A 20,267-nucleotide genomic window follows, 5' to 3' on the forward strand; every position below is an offset into this window, starting at 1 on the left:
TATATTGGAAGAAGGCGTGGTTGTTAACCGATTTCACCCATATTTCGTTCATGTCATCAGGGTGTTATAAAAGTATTATGTACCGAATTTCATTGAAATCGGTATAGTATTTCCTGAGATATGGTTTTTGGTCCATAAGTAGGAGGTGCCACGCCCATTTTCAATTTTGAAAAAAAGCCGGGGTGCAGCTTCCTTCTGCCATTTCTTCCGTAAAATTTAGAGTTTCTGACGGTTTTTGTTAGTCGGTTAACGCACTTTTAGTGATTTTCAACATAACCTTTGTATGGGAGGTGGGCGTGGTTATTATTCAATTTCTTCCATTTTTAAACTATATGTATATGGAAATGATGGAAGGAAACGACTCTATAGAGTTTGGTTGACATAGCTATAGTAGTTTCCGAGATATGTACAAAAAACTGAGTAGGGGGCGGGGCCCCTGGCTTAGTTGTGACAGTTTATAGGTTTTCGGTTTCCGCCATTTTGTGGGCGTGGCAGTAAGCCGATTTTACCCATCTTCGAACTTAACCTTCTTTTGAGCCAAGAAATACGTGTACCAAGTTTCATCAAGATATCTAAATTTTTACTCAAGTTACAGCTTGCACGGACGGACGGACGGACGGACGGACAGACGGGCAGACATACGGACGGACAGACATACGGACGGACAAATGGACGCACAGACGGACGGACAGACGGACGCACAGACAGACAGTCAGACATCCGGATTTCAACTCTACTCGTCACCCTGATCACTTTGGTATATATAACCCTATATCTGACTCTTTTAGTTTAAGGACTTACAAACAACCGTTATGTGAACAAAACTATAATACTCTCCTTAGCAACTTTGTTGTAAGAGTATAAAAACGTTATTGTCGGCTTCATCGAAGCTATAATACCCTTCACAGGTATATATTATGTATGAAAGGGTATATACAAATCTTTGTCTGTACTTTGTTAGGTTAGTTTTTATGGCTTCTACGAGTATATGGTCTAGGGGTCCGATCTGTGCCAAGCCTTTTCAGGATAATTTCCCAAAGGAAACGGTTGTCTGTACAATAACTTGATGTTGAACGATCACTTTGTATGGCAACACTTTTATTGGGGAACGATATCGGCGGTTTAGACAAATGAGTAGCCTCTATGTCTATGAGTGCAAAATTTTATAATGATATTTCAGAAACCGAGGGATCAATTCACGTATATCCAGACAGCTTTTGGATGTTACAAGCTTCATGGCAAACTATTATACTGTTTAGAGTATAAATATTACAGCTTTTTCTTTACCGATCGGTGTTTATATTTCACTAGAAATTATCTATATATGAATATGTAAGTATGTAAAAAAGTTTGCAGTAAAAAATGTAATTTTTGTGACCCTTTTAAAAATAAGTTAAAAACTCCTAAGTAAACGAGTAAAAACGTTGACTTCGGTTGATCCGAAGCTATAATACCCTTCACAAATATAAAATACTCCACACAAGAACTTACTTTTGATGGTTAGTTTCAGTTTGTATGACAGTTGTATGTAATTGTAAGCATTTTATGTTAACTAGCTACAATGAAATAAAAGACAAGAAAAAACATTAACTTCGGCTGCACCGAAGCTAATATACCCTTCACAGGTGCATATATTTTAGTAACTATGTGTCCAGTTTGTATGGAAGATGTGTGCTATAGTAATCCGATCTGAACAATTTATGCGAAGATTATATTATTACCTGAAGCAGTAATCCAAGTCAAATATCATGAAGATAAAACCTCAAATGCGAAAGTTTTCCATACAAGAACTTGATTCCGATTGTTCGTTTTGTATGGCAGCTATATGCTGTAGTTAACCGGTCTGAACAATTTCTTCGGGGATTACATTGTTGCCTTAGAAAATAACATATATCAAATTTCGTGAATATCTCTTGTCAAATGTGAAAGTTTTCCATACAAGAACTTGATTCCGATCGTTCAGTTTGTATGGCAGCTATATGCTGTAGTTAACCGATCTGAACAATTTCTTTGGAGATTACATTGTTGCCTTAGAAAATAACATACTTATATCAAATTTCGTGAATATGTCTTTTCAAATGTGAAAGTTTTCAATACAAGAACTTGATTCCGATCGTTCAGTTTGTTTGGCAGCTGTAATGTACTGATCATTTACATACATACTTTATAGGGTCTCTGACGCTTCCTTCTGGGTGTTACAAACTTCGTGGCAAACTTAATATATCCTGTTCAGGGTATAAAAATAAGCGAAGAGAAAAGCATTGTGTACGAAATCTTCGTTTGCATGTAAATTTCATTAAAGAAATAAAATTAATATGATATTTAAACAATTCGTACGAGTAATCAATAAACGCTTCGTATATCAAAGTGGATTTAGTGAAAAGATGTGCAAAAAGATGTAGTCTTATAGCCTTGACAGACGGCAGCGTTAATCCGGATTAACTGAGCACTTAATCAGATCCAAATTTGTAGGTGACTGACGGCAGCTATGCGAGTTTGAAACTCTCATAAACAGCTCATTGTCCTTTTTATAATATTTTCAATGAAAATTGATAGAAGATAAATATTACGGTTGTTAGCCGACCAATTTTTACCAAACCATTTTTTATTACAAAAGCATATCAACACATTATTTTTAAAACTGCATCATAACATAGAAGTTTTATTGATATTATATTGAGAATTTGATAAACAGCTGTCAGGGTTGCTTGTATTTCATTCACAATAGATGAAAATTGGCCATTTTTAACAATGTTGCCAACGAAAATCTCACAAACTCCCTAAAATTTTGAGAGTTATTTTTGGATTCAGCAACGGAGTTAGCTGTGGTAACTCCTGAATTAATCCCGAAAAATGCAATTAATCTGGTTTAACGCTGCCGTCTGTCAATGCTATTACTCAACCAGATATTACTTATCGTCGAATAAAACATGTAAATATAACAGATAAAGATAGAGATAGAGATCAAGACCATTGAATTTTCGTTCTAATAACGAGTTAAGTCTGTACGATTATTGTGGTTATATTTGGGGGATTTGTAAAATCAACGGCTTTTTTAAGACTATGTATCCCACTAACCGAAGGGACAAAAATTATTATATACACCTTTTCAGTATACCTTGAAGTTTATTCTGCGAGATTTTAAGGGTACATGGGTTTACGGGTTTCAAAAAATCCGATTTTGTTTGTTGTCTTTTAAATTCTGCAACACTTCTAAAAAAATTTCCTAAATTTTTACATCGATTCGAGAATTGAGTTTCGGAGATACAGGCTTGAGAACTTGTGCCTTCGAGGCTAGGTAGGCTAAGTGCGCCGTCTTTAAACGCGTTTTTCTCGAAACTTTGTTTTGTCGATTGGCAAGGTTTCTCGAGAACTACTTAACCGATTGAATTGAATTTTGTCAAAATGTCTGCCGAAAATCCACTTTCCAGTTCTTTTTACCTTCGTCCAAGTTGTAAGTTGAGGTTGTAAGTAAAACAAGTATTTTTTCACTTTAAATGATCCCATAAGGAGTTATTCTCAAAGACTTCGACAAATGAGTTTTTTTCGATTACAAATATTTGAATAAAAAAATATTGCGAAATTTTTAATTAAATTTTGTTTTTTTTTGTCAAAATGTCTGCCGAAAATACACTTTCCGTTGAGGTTGTAAGTAAAACAAGTATTTTTTCACTTTTAATGATCCCATAAGGAGTTATCCTGTCAACGCAGGTGTATAATTTTTCCGAGGAGAATTTCATAATTTCTTTGCTAATAGTTTCTGTTTGTGAAAATAAAAAAATCTAGTAAAACATTTAATTTTTTATTTGTGTCGAAAAGAGCTAAAATCCCCTCCTTAATAGCACACTCCAATACAACACATCACTCACCACATCAACACGATATTCAAGGAAAAAACACATCACTGATGCACCTCCATACATAAACCACACTTACGAGTCCCATTACATACAAGCACCACACATCGCTACATATACGACTAAACCACACACAATTTCACCACGGATGAGGATGGTGAAGCTGGACTTTTTTCATACTTTTTATTAGATTAAAAACGTACACCGACGCACGCGTACACGAGTCTTTTTATGAGAAAGCATTCTTTAGCGAGAAAGCAGACCAATTAAAAAGGGAGTTAAATTATATAAAAGTGTGAATAATTTATATCAAAGAAGGAAAAGAAATTAAAAATAAATTGTATTGTAATATTTTAACGCAAGTGTAAAACAATAAAAAAACAAATAAATTTTATTGAAGTCTAAATAACTGATCTCAAAAGAAAAGAAATTAAACATAAATTGTATAAAAATTCAAAACGTATATGAAATCATCGAAAATAAAACGAAAAGGAGTGAAACGAAAGTCAAAGGTGTATAATTTCCAATCTATCGGTATAAATAAATGAAAATGCTCCTGAATAAATTACGCAAAGAATTAAATAATATGAGAAAAAATTGTTGAAAAAATGCTGTATTTTGCCCGAGGAAACCCATGTAACCCCTGAAATTAAAAGCGTACTAAATACAGCGCCATAATATTTGATACCTGAAATTGAAGCTCGTGGTCTCGGCGACATTTGGTTTCAACAAGACGGCGCCAATTCCCACACATCGCATCAATCAAGGGATATATTGAGAGAAAACTTCAATGAGCAGTTAATTTTAAGTATTGGGACGGTCGATTGACCGCCAAGATCGTATGAAATCATACCGTTATACTTTTGCCTTTGTGATATGTAAAGTCTTAAGTCTATATGGACAATCCTGCTTCGATGCAGGCCTTGGAGTAAAACATCACCGTGGCGTGTCTTTCGCCAGTTGCCTGTCGAAATGCTCGAAGAGGTTATCGAAAATTAAGCTCAACGGATGGATCTGAGACGTAGCCGTGGCCAACATTTGAAAGAGATAATCTTCAAAAACAAATGCCAAATAATGTTCTTTCGAAAGGTAATAAATATTCCTTTTAAATTTTGAAGTTTTTGTGTTTTTTCTTTAAAAAGGGAGGGAACGTCGAAATGTACTATGTATATGTATGCATAACTAGCTCTACTTTTCTAACACTTTTTGTCACAAGAAGGCTTCAATGATAAAAGGTTTGAATTTGGAAACGAGAAAAACTACAGTCGGTTGAGTTTATGTTTAATAACATAGAAATGCAAAATTTTCATTTTCGTTTTGTGGATAGAGGAGTTGCTACTTATTACTATTTAATATAAATAATTTGATGATATTAGTTTTATTTCAATGTAATGGCTTTCGCTTAGCACATATGTATGATATTTTAAATTAAGCTATTAAATTAAAAGTAGAATATATCAAATATTAACTGAAATTTCACCAAAAACATCACCGGTTTTTGAGGTGCAATTAAAAGATTGTTTTTTCTCTAATTATATCTGATCAGTGTTAAGCCTAACTAACTTACGTGTTAATTATAGCACATGCACAGTGAACAAACGTGTTGCTTAAAGAAACTGTTAAATAGAATAAGGCGATTTTGAAGTTCTTTAATTACATAGTATTTTCTATTTGCATTGCATATTTTCAGGCAGTCGAAATACATGTCGATCGTGGCAATGATTAAAAACTGCATAAAAATCTACATTTTGTGTAGTTTTGGTGAATCAAAATTATTCTTATTCGTTAACAATACAATTCTTAGGTGAATGTAGGTTAAAGATGTAAAAAAATTTAAAAAATTCAGTCTTTAGAATAGATTTTTTTCGATGTTTAAAAAAAACATGTATTTTATAATATATGTATGTATGTTCGGACTTTTTATTCAGCTCTGATAGCCCACTAGTAGGCTACACTCCCTTCGTAAGTTAATTTGCTAAAATAGCTCAATTAGCTGAAGTTATTAAGAACATTAAAAGTTCTGAAGTTTTTAGCGGAAATATACTTTCGTGGGGAATGAAATCGTGTTTAGATTATAATTTTTATGTTTTTATGAAAACTAGAACACGAACCGTAAAGATATCTTTTCAAATAAAATAATTTTCCATCAACAGATACAACTGCTATATCCTATATTACTCCGATGTCGATGATTGACAAATGAGAGTTTCTGGTCATACCATCCAAAATAGGCATTGAAAAATTCTTTTCGTTCGTTTTTTCGGATTTCATATGAAACATTTTGGAGTTAAAAATTTTCAAAACTTTAATACTTGAAAAAAACAACCTTTAAACTTTTGAGAATACGAGCAGCCTAATGCTTACGATTGAATTGAATCGTTGAATTGTTTTAGATTTTTAACAAAAGATACATTCTTATAAATTTTTTTTTTTTTTAATTTTGAACTTTTTTATAATAAATTTTTTTTATTAAAAATCATCACGACTGTACAAATTTGAGAATGGAAATTAAGAACTCCGTTCCCAATAATTTTTTAATCTTCACCCTCCATATTCCGAACATACGCTTGTTCGTACTCGATCTCTGCAAAGCATTCTTCTTCGTTAAAGGCATTACGAAGGACATAAACTGTGGAGTTCTATCATTCAATAACTCTCGTCTCCTCAATAGTGAAGACACTTGAAGCTTTGCTACTGCTGACCTTCACACTCCACCTGAGCTTAGCAAGCCACCAGCATGGCTTCCGGCAAGTGCACAGTACCACAACAGCACTTAGTCTAGATAGTTCGTGGCCTTAACCAGAAATCACCTTGCGAGACAACGATCCTCGTAGTGTTGAACTCGTCAAAAGCTTTTGACACCGTCAAAACCGTCTTGCTACTGCAAGACAACGAAAAAGTTCCGCTCCCTCCAGGACTGAAGAGGTGAACCATGAACCACCTGAGCGGTCGTCAATCATCCGTACTATTTCGAGGTAAAAACTCAAAACTGGTGTGAATTAAAAAAAGGGTTCCGCAGGGTGGTGTCTTCTCCCCGCTATTCTTTAACTTCTACATCTCTAAACTCCAGCAGCCACCAAAGGAAACTTTCTTCACCTCGTACGCTGACGATTGTACGATATTGACGTCGGGCAATGTAATCGATGGAAAGTGTTCAAAGGTAAACGGTTGTCCCTCCGACCTTTCTCGCTGTACGGATCTTAATATTCTCTCCCACTTAATCCACAGCGACCATATTCACAAACTGGATGAAGTAGCACAGACTTGACCTGTATATTGCAGTCGATGGCGTTAAGATTCCGGCTGTCAATTATCCTAAGGTTTTAGGTGTGAAATTTGACATTCTGTGCTCCTTCCTTCTTCACATGACCGCGATTATCGCCAAAGTTACAGAGCCGCAACAAAGTCCTCAAGTCGATAGTCGGTAGCTCATAGGGACAGGACAAAGAAGCGTTATTGGCAACTTACAAGGCAATCGGCCGGCCGGTTCTTAACTACGACGCCCCAATATGTTCGCCTGGATGCAATGAAACGCAGTTGAGGAAGCTCGAAATTTGATAGAACACTGCACTCCGAACTACGACATCATGCCTCTTGATGTCTCTTCAGGGAGTTCCTGCTGAAGTGCTTTCGGATAAACTATGCCTGCAGTCACCTATTTGGAGCGGAAAGTCATTCCTCAACTACGTCGACTAGACTTCGGACGCAACTAACTGCCGACAAGCACAGACCACCAATTTAGTGAATGGCGTACTTGGAGTTGTAGTTGCCGCGAGAAGCGATTGTGAGCCTTGCGCAGCTTCATACTGGCAACTTAGCAGGTTAAACTCCTACTTATCCTGAATAGACCCCGGCGTATCTATTACATGTAGTCAATTAGTCTGCATATGGCTGTGGCCACCTCTTTGCATGTCCCACTAACCCCACTCATCTGACACCCCTCTCCTTTTAGTCCGACCCCGTCGAAACAGCACGTTTCTTTGGCCTACCGTTGGATGACGTCGATGACAACTTACATATCTAATCCTTATCATCCTAACGAGGATAAGATACGCGTTACAACAACAACATTAACTGCTGTTGCGTCATGCTTTTACGATCAGAAGTTATCCTTCAAGTTCAGACATGATTCGCAGCGATCAAGTTCGAATGAAGTAAGTGAGTTTGGGTATTATATAAGAAAACTACAAAGAACAGAAAAATGATTGATTGATGATTTGATTTTATCTCTAATATTATGCTTATACACACATACACATAAGTAGGTGAATTTTAGCATTTCAACTGTACTCAACTAGCTTATAAATACATTTTCTTAGTTCAGTGCATTCGCTACTCATAAAGCGTTGTCTTCATCTCTTTCAATTATAATACTCCAATGGACTTGTCAAAGCTACATCAGGTCGGTAACCAGCTATCCGACCCATGTCATCATCTGATGAATTGTTCTCGATGTCATTCTCTTCAATCACTTTATCGTGATGTTCATCATCATTATCGTTAAATTCCTCATCATCATTTTCGTCCTTAACATTATCACCTAAATCGTTAACGTCGTCGTAGTCCTCGTAAATGTCATCATTATGCTCCTTATCATCGTCACTGAGCAAGTGATCGGCTCTATCATTGCTATCATCAGCAAGTGAGTCACTAACAACTTCATCATCGAGTTCGTAATCGTCAAAATCACTTGAAGCTTGAAGCGATTCGTGTTGTTTGGCCAGTGAAGCGATGCGTATGCCAAGCGGATGGCAAACTATGGAAGTGAAAATAAATGAAGAATTGCATTGAAAAGAAAACGAAATGCTTATAAAATGAAACTTACCACACGAATGAAGTACTGTTATCAAAAATAAAAACACACACCACTGAAAGCACCGCATTGCTCTCTTTCAATAAACACTTCTTAGATAAAATTAGAAAAGGCTTAATGCTTTTGCTTATGAAAATCTCTACTTCGGTCAATGCTCACAATCGACTGAGCGGCGCAAATGGCCAAGTCACTGTTTATATAAGTATGATAGTCATAAATATTCAGCCACTTTGGTCACTAGTTTAGTAGCTGTAGTAGTTATATATATATATATGTATATTTACATGTATGTAGGTATGTACCAAGCAAAACAGCAGACAAAAGAATTAAAAGGTAGAAATCACTAAAATTTGGAATTCAATAGATCACTAGGCATATATGTACACACAAATGTCTACACACTTTTAGAATATAATAGTAAGTTGACTATACTAGTAAGAAAAGAGTGCACGAGAAAGCAGTGTTGCACAAAAACGAAAAGAGATGCAAAAAGAGGTATGATTAGAACTTATTATAGAAACAATAACAAACCAAAGTAAAGGTAATATAAAGAGCTTGAAATGAAATACAAAAACAAATAAGTAAAAAGAGAACTTGAAAAAATAGCAAATATATAACAGCAACTAACAGCTTCTAAAAGAAAAATAGAGTTCGTCGTATTATAACTAGTGAATAAACTTCATTAACATGTGACTTCGTATAAATTGACTTTTATTTGTGACAATTTCTTTGCTCAAAGAAGATATTACTAGAAGCACTAAACTCTTTAGAAGCAAATTTCTTGTAGATTTTAGCGGCGCAATAAAGCCAGCCTAACTTTTTTGTGCTTATAATGAAGTTTGTGGCTTAAGTCTTTTGTTTTTTGTTTACAGATTTATTTTTACTCGAAAATGTGCATAAAATAAACTTTTTTTACGAGATATTTCAAAAAATTTCTTAAACATATGAATTGTAAATATTTTTAATTGAAAACCCATATTTTAATGTAGAGCCTTTGCTTTAAGCTGTAATGTGATAAGCGCTAAGAAAAATTGAAACTCATTAAGACCGCATACCTTCGCGGTTGGAATTAAGTGTTTTTATATTGCATATTTCTAATGTATACATAAAAGAAAATGTGTGCTATAAAGGGTTTGATCGAAAGCATATTGGTTTAAGAGATATCAAGCGCCAAACTTGACTTCGCCCTCACTATTCACTTCGCACAGTGGGGCCGAAAGGGTTCATTTCTCGGATTAATTAAAAAATAAAAAATAAAGCTCCCTTAAAACCGCTTACACTTACTTAAAGTACAAAAAATGCTACAACAATTAGTTAAAAATAATAATAAATGCCAAGTACATAACGGTTGTTAATATTTATTCAAAAAAAAAGAAAATTAGCAGATAAAGGCGCATATAAGTCAACTGAATGTAAAAGTTTACAGAACAAATTATAAAATCGTCAAGCATAAGTTATTTAAGTATTTCGCTAAAATTTGTGATACAAAATAACTGTGAAAGTATTTTATATAATTTTTTTTTGTTGATATTTTAAATTTTGTTTTGTTTTAATATTCCTTATTTTAAAAATAATGTGTTCAAATTAAATTTTGTAGGCACATGCCCAAAGGTAATCTCTTTTACAGGCATCAGCTTGTAAAATATTTTGAAATTTTAGTTATGGGAAAATGGTTAAAGAAATCATGGCATACTAATATTTGCTTTTGAGTTTAAGGATAAATGGAGTGACTCCCATGGAAGGGAAGACAGATTTTTGGCTAAAAAAAAAGAATTCGAAAAGAAATATCCTTTATAGACTCTAGTCATTCATTTAAATTGGAAAAAAAAACAAGTAGGGAAGAGCTAAATTCGGGTGCAACCGAACATATTATACTCTTGCAACTTACAAGAATCTAAGCTAGAAAAATGCTTTATGATGTGAAACGTCATCCTGAGAATCGAAATCCAAGCATATACATATACATACATACATATATGTAAATGACAGTTGGGGTAGTATCGACCAGATTTTATCTATTTTTCTCAATACCACATACTATTAACATGTCACATACTAAAAAACTATGATTAGAGTAAAGTCAGCCGGATGTTCGCAAGTCCTGGTATTAGTTATATGGGGGGTAAGTCAAGTTTTCGCCCAATTTTATTCATTTTAGGCACAAAGATAAAGTGTCATGATGAAAATACGCTCTTCCAATTTCATTGAGATAACTCAAATATTGGCTGATATATCCATCATAAAGTCACCTAGAAGTTCGAAAATCTTTATATTAGCTATACGAGGGCTTAGGGAAATACTGACCTGATTTAAGCGATTTTTAACATACAGACATACCATTGTCAGAGAAGTATTATCCCATAATTTCCATTATATATCTCACACATTGACCGGTATTTTCGATCAAAAGTCAACCATAGGTATTGGGATCCAAATATTCGGTACCTAGGAGCTTGAACAGTTTTTGTTGCATTTCAATAAGGCTCTCTCATACCATTTCGATGGTAAAATTTAATGTCTCTTAGGTAGGAATACTTGTAATATTCGTGCTGAGCGAATTTGGTTGTTGTAGCGTTAGTGTTTGAGGAGATATATACAATTAACTTATTAGAGGGCGGGGCCAAGCATACTTTTAAAAAATTTTTAAAATTTTAAATTAGAGCTTTTTGATTTTTTTTTTTTTAATTTTAAATAAAACCAATATTTTTAATTACAACTGTAGTTAAATTTTCTTAAAAAATTTTCTTTTTAGTTTAACTAACTGAAATTATATTAAAAATAAAATTATGAAAAATCATAGAAATAAAGCTTGAATTGAAAATAGGGCGGCAGGGCCCACTGTGCGTCGGCTAATCAGCTTTAAACGTGATTTCTCAAGAATGGTAGTTTTGAAAAGTTTCGGCATAATATATATTATATTCGAAATCCGCAAATTGTTACTGATTCACGAATCTCCTTGCTATGATGGGTAGCTGACTTTCTTAATAATATAAAACTTATATCGACGCTACAAGATTATCTCAAGATATTTTAGAATTCCGAGCTTAGAATTTTATAAACAACGCTCAGTATATATCAAGCAAAATCTCTATTGTCTAATCGGTAATAAAATGGTAACAATTATGTACATATACGGACTACTAACTTAGTCGCAAGGCAACGCTGAAATGCTCTAAAATTAGTGATGCAACATTATCTAAAGGGTCTTGGAATACTTCTGAAAAAAATCTTGAAATATAAAAGTGACTGAAAATGTGAACACTCTATTTCAAACTTTTTACAAGTATTCCTTAACGTATTATAAAGGACATTCGACCTATTATTATAAGAAATAAATGTTTGTATATTTTTTATGGATTCTGAAAAAATTTATCTAGGCCGATATATGTAAATATGTAAGTAATTGTAAAATGAAATTTAAAATAAAAAAAAAAGTTTGCCAGATATGATTAGTTGTCGAAAATTTGAAAACGACTTTGTTTAATGAACGAAAATGAAATAAAACGCACAAATTTGGGGAAAATTGATCCTGTTTTTGTATTATGCAGATAATTATGATTTGAACAAAATGTCGACCAAATGGTCACCACGGCTCCGTTTGCATATATCCACCCGTTTAAGCCAAATTTCAAACACCCGGCGCAACATTTCGGCGAGCTCCTCGAGCGTTGCTGGTTGATTGCCGTAAGCTTTTCATTTAATATACCTGCAGAGAAAACAATCAAGAGCTGATTTATTGCAAGATCTTGACGGACATTTGGCTGAATCATCGAGTTCATCAAGTTTTGGGAAAAAGGTCGGTCAACGTCGTGTTCTAATGCTCGCTATTTAGTGTAACTGATCTCCACTCGTAATATATTATATCTATTTTTGTGTGCATTGGATATACCGTTTAACAAGCATCATTAGTAATTAGTTATAATAAGTATATATAAGTTACTGTGATGACAATTACACGAGCTTTCAGTCATTTCGCGATTGTAGCATTAGAAAAAATTTATTGCTAATTTTAGGTTACTTAAACCGAAAATGGCAGTAAAAGTTCCGAATACGTTGGATTTTTTCTGTTGTAATCAAGGCGTGTGGGGGTCAAACCACCGTCATTTACTAAGATGAAAAAGATAGCTGTATATGGTGAAACATTTTTGAACTCTAATTCATAATCAAAACACATTAAATACCATTCAGATCTCTTAGCACATTAGTCGATAATTTTTCCTTCAGAATTGTTGATCAATGTTATTGTTGTAGACAGTTCACAAATTCTTCAAAAGGTGAATTTTGTTTTCTACTCAACACTTTTTCATATATTCGTATGTTTGTTTATTTAATTTTGAAATAAAAATATCGGAAAAAAGTAGGATGTACCATAGTAATAACAAGGGCTAAGTTCGGATGTAAGATCACTATATTGTGTTTTATGGGGCGCGGGGAAAATCTAGACTAATTTCTTTAAATTATAATATATATAAAGTATATCTGAGGACAAATTTTCATTTTTTTTAAGAAGATAACTTACACATTGACCAACATATTAGGTATAAAGTCTCTTTATATGGAATATATGAGAGCTAGCGTAAATGGGAGAGTTACTTCAGATATTTTGGGTATGTGTACCCCATATCCAACGTTATAAGTTTATTAATTGTATCTAAAATATCTAACAATCTAACTGATGTATTTATATGGGATGAAGCTAACCGGACGTTTGAAGTTCTTAAATTGGGTAAATGGCGGTTGTGTCTAGTATTATCATTATAAGAACAGATGCTCTTCAAGCTTCAATTATGCCAATTTTGGGCATTACAACACATCGGTCGATTTGTTAGATAACGTACAGATTGACCGATTTACAAGTATATCGTATAATGTCAACCGGCGGCAAAAATCCTTATATTAACTATAAGACGGGCCTGTTTGCGTATTCACCAGATTTAATCTATTTTAGTCACAATGGTGTACTGTTATTAGGAATACATTATACATTCTCTCTGAATTTCATTATAATTTCTAAAATACTGAACGTTGACTGCGATATAAAGGCAATCGGAACTTTGAAACTATTTATCTTAAGTATATGGGTTATGGAAACCAAAACCCGATTTTACTACTTTTTAGCAACCGGGACACATTATTACCTGAAAACGACGTTCTCTAAGTTTGGTTGTTATATTTTAGAGATTGGCCGCTATTTTTAGGACTCTGGTCCACTTATTTGAACCTTAGGAGTAATAGGACTTTACGTAGTTTTCAATAAAACCGATATGTGAGATATAGATATTAAACTTGGTTTTCTTTCTTGGTGTGTTAGAAATGATATATCATTGAACCTTAAAAAGAGTGAAATGATGTGCTTTTCCCGTAGATCTGCTCGTCGGTTCGGCGGTAGGAGGGCAATCGTTGCGTAATTTTATTGTTTAACCTTTTTGTGGCGCGACCATTCCCACTTTTCAAAAATATTCAGCTCACAGAAGCCCCTTACTGCTGGAATCAATTGTAAAAACTTACAATTTCATGTCTACGTGATCGGCAATTTTTAACATCCTCGTAACATGACCGTAAACAAGTGTAATTGGTCAAAAGTGAAAATAGAAAGAGTTTTTTTATAAATCATATAGTATATTTTAATCGTTTTCCACATCTATCAGGATTACATATTTTCTTCACTTCTTTGCAGGTAATCGAATAAAGTTTGGTAGAGGTATATTTGGTACACTTGCTGATGGACGTCCACCAGTTCTGGTGCGGCGCCTTCGCACAAGAACTTGTTGACGAATACGGTTCGGTCTACGTCGTAGGCGTAGTCTTTGTGGTCGGCGACGTTGATTTCTACGTCTACGCCTTCGGGCAGGTACGCGTCGACGCTGTATACGACGGCGTCGTTGACGATTTCGTCGTCGTTGATAATCCGATAATGATTGTTGTCGTGCTGCTTTGCCGACATTAGCATTGTCAGACTCAGGCTGACTAACCGAATTTTCGAGACTGTTGCCGAACCCACGTTGTTTAGAATTGACCGCTGTAAGATCATCATCGTCATTTTCGCTAACATCGCCTTCGTCGTTGTCATCTACATCATCACTATAACTACTGTAATTGTCGTTGGTGCTATCATAATCGTCATCATCATATTCATAATTGTCATAGAATCCAATAATCACTGGATTATGAGTCGGTGCAGGCGTGGTTGATGTTGCTGGCGCAGGCGTAGTTGGAGCTTTAGTTTCTGGCTCTGTGAAAGTTGTAGATTGTAGGTCTCTAACTGGAGCTGAAGGGTAATCATAATCATAATCGTCAAAATATCTACTACCATCACGAGTCAATGTAACTGTGACTGGATATGTTACGGTACTTTCTTCACATGAACTGTTTGTCGATTGACCCTTCAAACTGTTCCAATAATTTTGTGTTATAAATCGACCGGAAGGCAAAAAGTCCTCGTCTCTAGCCACAGAGCGATGATGTTTGCGGTTGCTATTAGCTCCGCGGTGCGGAACGCGTGAAGCTATATTGTATTAAGAGAAATGTATAAATTAACCACGAAAAACAATTATGAACAAACTAGCGACTACTTACCGACTGTTTCCAGTGTCAGTGCCGCGATCAGTAACGACACTGATAATAAACGTGACCAGGTGAGCTGCATCATTGCTCACCAGTAATATTACTTGGATTAACGCTCGAAATATCCCCTTCGACTGTTCAATTCAACAAACTAAGGTGAACTGCATCTTTCGGTTTATATCGAGGGACTTTTATATGTGCTGCTAGCAATACAGATCACTGGGGTTCTCCTATAGTTTATAGTTAATTAAACCATCTGTTTATAGTCGTATTTGTTGTTTCTCAGAATATTAGATATGAATATATGTGCAGATTAATTGCTTCATTCTTAATCGCTGGTATATTGAAGAAATAGTGCAAAGAAATTTGCAAAAATTCGCAAAAGCAAGATACAAGACCAAACAGATATGTTGGTATCAGTTTAGAAAAAACGATTTACATAAAATTTGCATGACTGCCGTTGTACCAATGAACACGGACAAAGCATAATGCGAAATATCATGCTTATATATAATTATTATTTTGTTTGTTTTTTTCATTTTGCAAATGGCTTGTAAAGTCCAATAAAGTATCTTTATTCGCAACAAGAAGAGTATTGATTTGCAAACAAAATATTGTACATTGTTCAAGTTCTTTGCCTTATTTCTGACGTTGTTTAATGTGTGTAAGGTTGCGGCCAATACTTAAGCAGGTTGAGCGCAAATTTCTTCAAGTCTCGCGTGAATGTCAAAATCTTTAATTTGTGACTAACATAAAACTTTAGTATCAATGGTGACACTTCCAAGCGATCAAATACTTGATGCCATTTGATGCATTCCTACACATGTTTCGCAAATATAGGTCACACACTGACAGTTGTAGCTAAACGTATTAAGAAGTTTTGAAGGTAACGCGAACAAATCAAACTTGAAAAGTATGAAAAGAATTCCGTCCGTTTTTCTGTAATTCGGCTTTGTAAAGCTGTTTAACAGTTTTCCTTCCACAGATAATTACTGTAGGCGACACCTTCTGAGTCGCAGAAAACTGTGGTAATGATCTTTCAGATTAGATAGGACAGTCTTCTCTTTCTTTGGAGTCTATTACATTGTTATGACAGTTAAGTGGTCGGAAATGGTCACACGGTTGCTCTTGTTGTCCATTTACCAGTCTGTTTGACTTTTAAGAAGCTTTCGATGTTATACATTCACAGAACGTTTTGACATACGAACGCTATTTGTGTTGTTTACAGTTACTTAAAATATTCACATCCGCCAAAAAATGGATTTAATTCGCGCGATTATTTTTTACGACATTCGACGTGGATTAACTCAGCAACAGTGCAGCGATGAACTAACTTCAACTTTTCACGATGAAGCTCCATCAAGGACCAGTGTTTATCGATGCTGTACACGAACTGATATTGCAAGTTCGTGTTGCGACCTATCGTGGGAGTGAGACAACTATAGGCATTAGTGGAACTAGCATGCATTCAATATTGCATGGACATTTAAAAGGTATATTGCAGAAAAAAAATTTCGAGATGGTTCGCGCTCAACTTGTTGATCGTTCCAAAAAAGCTCGTTGTCGATTGGTCGAGAGAAATATTAAAAATATACGAAAGCGGTGCTTCGAAACATGCCTATGACTTCATGACACATGGACTTATACGTATCGGCTCGAAAGTAAACAACAGCCGACTGTATGGCTAGCTCTCACATATTGACTAAAAAAAAACATCAGTTTGATGAGTCATCCACTGCATAGTCCCGCTTTGGCACCAATGACTTCTGTTTATTCTCCGCATGAAAAATAAAATTAACTAAGTGGTCAACGTTTTTTCACACCCGAAGAGGCGGTTGATGAGTTCAGAACGCATGTTTTAGAGATACCACAATCAAAGTGACAAAAGTGATTTTAGAATTGGTTCAAACGCATACAAAAGTATACAGATCCTAATGGGAACTATTTTTATAAGAGTAAAGGAGATAGGAAATTTAAACATGAAAAGTTATGAATATAGCGTTATCCGGAACCAGCTTAAAATAATACTAAATCGATCAGATGGTATCTTCACAAGTTTGGATTTCATTAGTGGCTTCTATGTGAGATATCCTATAGACCTAAACGGAAAAACGCTTAGTAGGCCAAGATAATACTATCTTAATTTATATCAACGAATCCAAAATGAACTGTGGAGTAGAGGTAGGAGTACACTCTCAGGATCCTGATACATCTTTCTATATCCAACTACCAAACTCAGCTAGCTCTTTCAAGCGGAAATACTAGTCATATAAAAGGCCTGTGGAGTTCTACTAGAAAACTACGAAAGGGCACATAGAGCTAACATATACGCACATAGTCGGGCGGTATTGCTAGCTTAGTCATTGCCAAGGATAAACTCCAGCAAGGTCAACAAATGTAGGAAGAACCTAAGCTCACTGACAGGTCAATTCCACTTGTCCATAATTTCGGTTCACGGAATATTTTCGGCAACGCAAAAACAGACGAGTTGACAAAGTGAGGAACCTCTCTAGAGAGGCGTATCAATACCATGCCCGCTAGGAACGATTAAGATCGAGCTAAATACGCTTTTTGAACCAAAAGCTCAGAAAGTATGAAAATCTACAATTAAATGCAAGATAGCGAAACAGATAAGCCCAAAATGTGACAACACAAGAAGTAAGGACTTATTAAATAGGTATAAAGTATATATAGAGTATAAAGTATATATGGACTTACAGTTATTATGGAGAACACGCGTTAAGAATGGGAATGACTGAAAATAGCACGTGCCGCAGCTACAAACTCGAAGGAAGTAAGGAAAGAGTTGTACACTTCCTCTGCTTATGCCCTTCCCTATCACAATCTCGATGTAGAGCTCTTGGAATCCATCAGGTGCAAAACCTTGAATGTCTATCTACAAAAATTTAATGGAGATAAGCAATTTCATTGTAGATACCAGTTGGTTTGAATACAACGATGAAACGACACAGCAATATTTACAACCCTTAAGAATAGTTTATCAAAGTGGCGCATCTAGCGCTAATGGAGACCGAAGAGGTTGTACTCTTACCTACCCACCAAACAAAAGTGAATAAGATCACCAAAACGATTTCATTCTGGATACAGAGCCGATTCAACTCTAACTTATCTAAACCTATATCATACTTTCAATGAGTCTCCCGACTTTACTTCTCCCATGAAACCAATCCATCTAACATCCCTTTTCTACAACTAAAAAATATTTTTTTCGATTTCTTTAATTTCTAAGAATTTGCTTCCTCACTTGTCAGAACAAAACCGCGAGTTCAATTTGGACAGTGGCTTCTACATTTCATTTGCAATCGGGCTGGGAAGCTTACTTATGGCAAAGATCTTGTATATACTAGAGCATGTTTGAGAACAGAAAGCAGATGAAGTCTAAGCGTTAGACTATCACTTGACTTTCCATCGGCCGTTCTATGGAGCTTAAAAGTTAGTGAGATGCGCTATTTGGAAGTTTACAAAACTGGAAAAGGGAACTTCAACCAGGCCTGGACCCGATCAGCTCAACGTGTAGTCTGTTATAAGAAAATTAACGTCTACATATACTATTCAAATTTTGTTTCTTTATTTCACTGGCATTATCCTTTGAGTTACATATCGTGCGCTGTTATTTAAACTTTCACCCGCACAATGCGTCTACGTTTGTTGGTGCGACGCGACTTTTTGCCGCCGCGACGATGACGACGCTGCTTCTTCTTGGCGAGTTGACGTCTTTTCTGTTGGTTGCGACGACGCTGTTGACGGCGGCGACGTTGACGACGTGCCTTCATTTGCGACTGACGACGACGTCTGTTTAGACGGCGTTGGCGTTGACGTTGACGTTGCACGCGACGACGCCAATTCGAAGGGCGAGCACGTGCTGCGCGACCAATATCCTCGACTGAGTCATTCAAATCTCCAATGCCGGCAATATTGACTTCGTCGCTGTCGTCTCCTTCCTCTTGTTCGTAATTGTCGATGGAATTCCTATCGGGATGGTACAATGCAAAGACGAAATCTTCATCTTCATTATCTGAGTCGTCGTCGAAATTGGGGAAGAAACGGGCTGTGGTATTTGTTGATGTAGTGGGAGTGGTTGTTGTTGTTGTGGTGGGCGTTGTAGGTGAGGTAGTTGTGGTAGGTGATGTTGTTGATGTTGTAGGTGTGGCGGGCGAAAGGGTAACAGTTGTGGTTGTGGGAGTTGATGGTACAAGTGTTGATGTCGTTGTAACGACAGAAGTGGTGCTTGTGCTGGGATTCTTTAGTGAGGTGAATTTATTGATAAAGTCCTGAGAGACAACACGTCCACTAGCAACATCTTCATGGAAACGCTTTCCAGCATGTAAACGCTGTCTATTAAACAACTGATATCTTTGTTCTGCACCAGATTTGGGGATCTGCTTACCTATGTAACACAAAACAAAAACACAAAAAAATAATTCAAGTTTGGATAATGCCACTTCCAATCCACAATGTTGTGTAGAGTGATTCCTTACCTGAGGCGGGTAGTGTCACGGCTGCTAGGCCGAGCAACAGAATGGCAACTTTGAAGAAATACATTACGGTGGTGTACTTTGAAGTGTGAAGCGTTACTCCTCTCTACCAGGACACCTCGATTCGTTCTTTTTGAAACTAAATTCTACCCAATTGGGGAAATATAATTTTATAAAGAAATATTTTGCTTTTTCTTGTAATATTATGTTACTCCAAGTGTTTGGAGCTCACTGATCGATAAGCCCTACAAACGCAATATTTATATGATGAACCATGGCAAAAAGCCTAACGAAATAGGCCTAAATTCTGTTTCTACCATACTATCATGTAATACATATGAACAACAACAACTACAATATAAATTATCATCGATATGCTGTTTATACATTTACAACATACAACAACCACAATAGGCGTAGCTAGCGCTCGTTTAGCTACACTTGCCTTTACAGAACGTTGTAAGTTAATTTACATAAATCGCATAAAAATTGCAAATCAAGATATTTGAATAACCGTCGCTGGCATAGGCCTAAGAG

General features: G+C 35.6%; 1 protein-coding gene across 1 annotated transcript; it reads right to left on the reverse strand.

Annotated features, from left to right (window-relative positions):
• Nucleotides 1–18,869: 18,869 nt before the first annotated feature.
• On the reverse strand, nt 18,870–19,797 carry LOC120774577 (myotubularin-related protein DDB_G0290005-like). Its single transcript, XM_040104309.1, has 2 exons — nt 19,734–19,797; nt 18,870–19,642 (listed from the first exon to the last, which is right to left on the reverse strand). The coding sequence occupies exons 1-2, from the start codon at nt 19,795–19,797 to the stop codon at nt 18,870–18,872; spliced, it is 837 nt and encodes a 278-aa protein (XP_039960243.1).
• Between the last annotated feature and the right edge of the window lie 470 nt (nt 19,798–20,267).

This window comes from Bactrocera tryoni, chromosome 4 (assembly GCF_016617805.1).
Source record: "Bactrocera tryoni isolate S06 chromosome 4, CSIRO_BtryS06_freeze2, whole genome shotgun sequence".
Classification (NCBI taxonomy): domain Eukaryota; kingdom Metazoa; phylum Arthropoda; class Insecta; order Diptera; family Tephritidae; genus Bactrocera; species Bactrocera tryoni.

What these genes read in the sequence shown, in the direction of transcription:
- LOC120774577 (XM_040104309.1), bottom strand. Translation starts at nt 19,797, where the DNA reads ATGTATTTCTTCAAAGTTGCCATTCTGTTGCTCGGCCTAGCAGCCGTG. An exon ending in CGTGACACTACCCGCCTCAG is followed by an intron (nt 19,643 to 19,733) that starts GTAAGGAATCAC and finishes TGTGTTACATAG; the next exon opens with GTAAGCAGATCCCCAAATCT.